This window comes from Myzus persicae, unplaced genomic scaffold (genome assembly GCF_001856785.1).
Source record: "Myzus persicae strain clone G006 unplaced genomic scaffold, MPER_G0061.0, whole genome shotgun sequence".
In the NCBI taxonomy this organism is placed as follows: Eukaryota; Metazoa; Arthropoda; class Insecta; order Hemiptera; family Aphididae; genus Myzus; species Myzus persicae.
The window spans coordinates 1-4,389 of record NW_019101904.1 but is presented as its reverse complement, the minus strand read 5'-3'; the positions used below and the strand labels follow the sequence as shown (position 1 = coordinate 4,389).

General features: G+C 29.0%; 1 protein-coding gene across 1 annotated transcript; it reads right to left on the bottom strand.

The window, feature by feature from the left end:
- Positions 1 to 1,283: 1,283 nt before the first annotated feature.
- LOC111030734 (piggyBac transposable element-derived protein 2-like) lies at positions 1,284 to 2,194 on the bottom strand (the record flags this gene model as incomplete). Its single annotated transcript, XM_022310395.1, has 3 exons — positions 1,730 to 2,194; positions 1,612 to 1,651; positions 1,284 to 1,544 (listed from the first exon to the last, which is right to left on the bottom strand). Coding segments are annotated over exons 1-3 (766 nt in total), but the record flags the coding sequence as incomplete, so codon positions are not given.
- Between the last annotated feature and the right edge of the window lie 2,195 nt (positions 2,195 to 4,389).

Sequence of the window (4,389 nt, the reverse complement as noted above, 5' to 3'; positions counted from 1 at the left end):
AACGATAACATTAAAAAAAAATAAAAACAATTTAAAATATGATAACTGTGTCTTATCAGTGATTAGGTTCAGTAAGGGATACAATAGTTTGGTACAATAGTTTGATGCTTTTCAATTGGTCACTCTAAGCGTTCTCCATCTAAATGCTTCACTTACGTATACGCATGGCCACCCCGTGATGTAAATCAATGCCTCCCATATAAGAATTATATTCACCAATTGACGCTGGTCTAGGGACATCAACTTTTTTTTTTCTGCAACAGACCATCTTTTGGACGCATGTAAAATCCCGGAAAATAATTGAACTGACTGTACGATTCCGGAATGTAAATATTCGGACCGTAATATCACGGACCGTAAAAATCCGGAAAGTTGTAAACCGTATATTCCCGGACCGTAAAAATCCGGAAAGTAAAAATGTACTGGCCGTTATATCCCGGACCGTAAAAATCCGGAATTTAAAAAAACGATACTAGCGCTCTCAATTAGAGTGCCTTCATGAGCCTGCTTGTGTGTCGTGATAAGGCGCAATATTTAGGCAATATGCAATTTTAGGAGCCGCCGCCTATGGCATATTTTTTGTTAATTGTCAATAATGATTAATGTGAGTGATTGTATGCTGTACATAGGCGCAAATAGGGTGGGGCTTGGGGGGGGGGGCTAAGCCCCCCAATATTTACTCTAATATTAAAATTTAATGCCCCTGTTAATAATCAAATGTTGTTTTCGATTACTAACTATGACTGTAAAAGTGTAGAATATGGTCAATATAATTTTTTTTTTACATTTTAATTATAGATTAATTGATTTATGAAACGTCGAGAACATAAATGTCGCGCGATATTTCGAAAACAGTCTTGTGCATCATGACTTTATCGGTCATAGAAGTATTTATTTTTATAAACACTAAATCTAATATTAATTTATAATGTATTTATATTAATAAACTGTGCTAAACAATGTTATTGAATGTTTGAATCTACTTTTTATTTACCGTATACTTTTGAAAATTAATTTGTAAATAATAACTTTATATAAAATCATCGTAAAATCAAATGGTAAATAGTATTTCTATAACAAACAATTATGTATGCCACTAGATAGCGCTAATGTCGCATTAGCAAATTCCGGATATTTACGGTCCGTGATATATTTACGAAGCATATTGTATTTTTGCATTCCGGGATTTTACGGTCCGGTAATTTAAGGTCCGGGACATTACAGTCCGTGATATTATTGTTCAATATTTCTGAATTCCGTAAATTTACGGTCCGTATATTTACGTTTCGTGGGTTTTTTTTCCGGATTTTTACGGTCCGTGACATTACGGAAAAATTCCGGATTTTTACAGTCCGCCTTATTATTTCCTGGACATTTACGGTGCCCCCATCTTTTGACATTCTCCACAGGTAGTGGTCCTTTGTAATTTGAAATTACATGCACAATTTTACTATCATTCCACTTAGTTACTACAATATTGTTATTTGTGTCCACTCTACTATCAAACTTGCCACGTTCTCCAGATTTCAATTGCTTATCACTTGCTAATACACAACCGGCAATACGATTAGAACGTACTGTCCCGATACTGTCCAACGAATTTTAACTTGCATTGCAAGTTGTAGGAATTAAACCAATTGTCCATAGATACCTAAAACAAAAATGATTGTATATTTATGTTAACTTAATGTAAAATTTTAACAATCAAGTTATGAAGTACAAATATTACCTTATAATTTTCATTTTTTGGAATACATTCAATAAGTCGCATGACAACATCTCCACTTATACCTAGGCCATGGTTCGATGGAGGTAAAGTACCTTTGCCAACATATATTTCAAAATCATGCACTAGTCCATTTGATGAAGCCAGTGCAAACATTTTGATTCCAGATTTATGAGGCTTATTTTTATTGTACTGCTTCATAATTGAGCGACCTTTGAAAAGAATAATTATTTCGTCAACAGCTATATACACATTTACATGAACTTTCTTCATGTTATCCCTTATGGCATTCAAAAAAGGTCTGGTTTTAAACAATTTGTCATGTTGGCTATGTTCTCTGGGTAACATATGAGTATTATCATTAACGTGAAAGTAAGACCTTAGGTTGTCAAATCTGTTTCTTGCCATTACATCAGAAACTATAGAAAAACGGGTCTGATTATTCCAAAACATTCTATAAAATGGCATTTTGACAATACTCATGTACCTAAAACAAAGCATGATAGTTTTGAAGAAACAGAATGACTTATATTAACTTATAAGTGAGAAATAAATACATAAATTTGAATTCCAATAAACTGTTCAATCTCAGCAGATGATGTAGCAATGCATTTCCTGACTTCTGTACAGAATATATATTAGTTTGTTTACATAAATTTTGAATAATATCATCATCAAAATACTGTTTAAAGTATTCATAGGGAGATAAAATGTGAGTAGGTGGATCAGGTAAGTTTCCTTTCCATGTTGAATCAGGGTTTTGATATGGTACCTATAATATTTAAAAAGCTAATATTTAATTACCTAACATTTTTGTTGACAAACTGTCCATAAAAACTAATACCTTTTCCCAATTTGGACCTATCCTAACTTGTTCATCAAAAAATCTATTTTCTGCTTCAATTTCTGCTTCTATGTTCCCTCTGGTTAAGCATAATTAAATTATTTTCAAAATTGACTCCATCCTCTTCCAATAAATTATTTTGAATAGGAAATAATTCCTGAATTATTATTATAATATTAGTCAATAAATGTATAGTTTAATCTCGAGTTTAATAGAATATATAGAGATACTTACTTCAATATTATCAGGAAATGTATTCAATATTTCATTTAGATTGTCAATATTAATGTAATCACCTTCATCTAGTTCTTCTAGGTCTGATATATCCCCTTGTAATAACTCAGCCATTTCTTCATCACTTAGTATTTTCCCCATGTTTCTAGTGACTATGGCAACATCAAAAAAAATCTAAACAACAAAATGTTCATGATTCCAAAAATTATCATTGAGAATTTGAGACATAATTTAAAAAAAAATTGAATTGCTTGTTTAATCCCAATGATTATTTTAGGAATCATCGTGTTTATGATACTATAATGAATAAACTATAAGAGTTAGATCTATAATAATACTTTAACTATAAAGATGAAGTAATTTTTAACATGATTAAATTTTTTTTTAATTGATTAGGCTAAAATAACTTACCTTTTAATTAATATTTAAAATTTGGTTTCTTGCACCGTGGTTGATTATTGATAATGAAAACAAACTGACAGTTTACTATCACTTAATCATTCAAATAAGAAAAAACAGTGTTCCCATTAGAAAGAGTAGAAAATTTCTCATTTATTTATGTGTATTTAGTCATTATTGGAAAATTGTGGGCTGTTTAATACGTCATTGATACGTTATAGGTACCTACATGAACCGCGGCAACTAACATATTATTAAAATATTATTTATTTATAAACAAATTAATTTTTATGTATTCTTTGTAACATATACAATATACATCGATAGACTTTAACAAGTAACCACAGATATTAAAATACAAATACTATAGGTAATAGGTATAATAATACAATTATGCAATTACCTACAGATTTATCATTTATCATTATTAAATACTTACCTAGTTAATTGTTAAAATCCAAAACAACATTATTATTTTTTTCATAAAAGGGGTAATGAGAGTACCTAATTTTATTTTATAAAACAAGTAAAAATGTTACATAATTATAAATTCTTAAAATTATTGTTGTAGTAAAAAAAAATTCCTTTATAATTTTATAAGTATAATAAAAAGTATAGTTGTATAACTTAAAAGCTAATATAATACTTTACATTTTATAAAATACAGTCAAAATTGTTTAAAATATTTTTATATTAAAATCTTTATAAAAAGTTCTAAGGACAATATTAATAATAATTATAATAATTAATATTATCTAATTATAACAATAAACAAGTACCAAACAATTGTACAAATCAAATATTATTTTTTTTTTTTCATAAAATAATTTAACCATATTATGTATACCTATGTAATGGTGTGGAAACCATTACAGTTTTCATATTTTTATAATTATAATATTACGTATAGTATTATATACTATACATATATCATAGATGCGTGTGTCATCTTTTATCCATTATGTAATATCACGGAGTAAAGCTATATATATTGTTGTATGTACCAATATTCCTTTATGCTAAATAGTTAAATTGTTTTTATATTCATTATTCTTAACAATAGGCCAACGAAGCAAATGAGCTGAGGCAGCAGTTTGTAAAATTATATTTAAGAACATAATAACCACGGTACGGGGGCAGTGTGGTTTTTCTAGCCAGGTCCGCATGTTTGTAAATGCTTCATCTA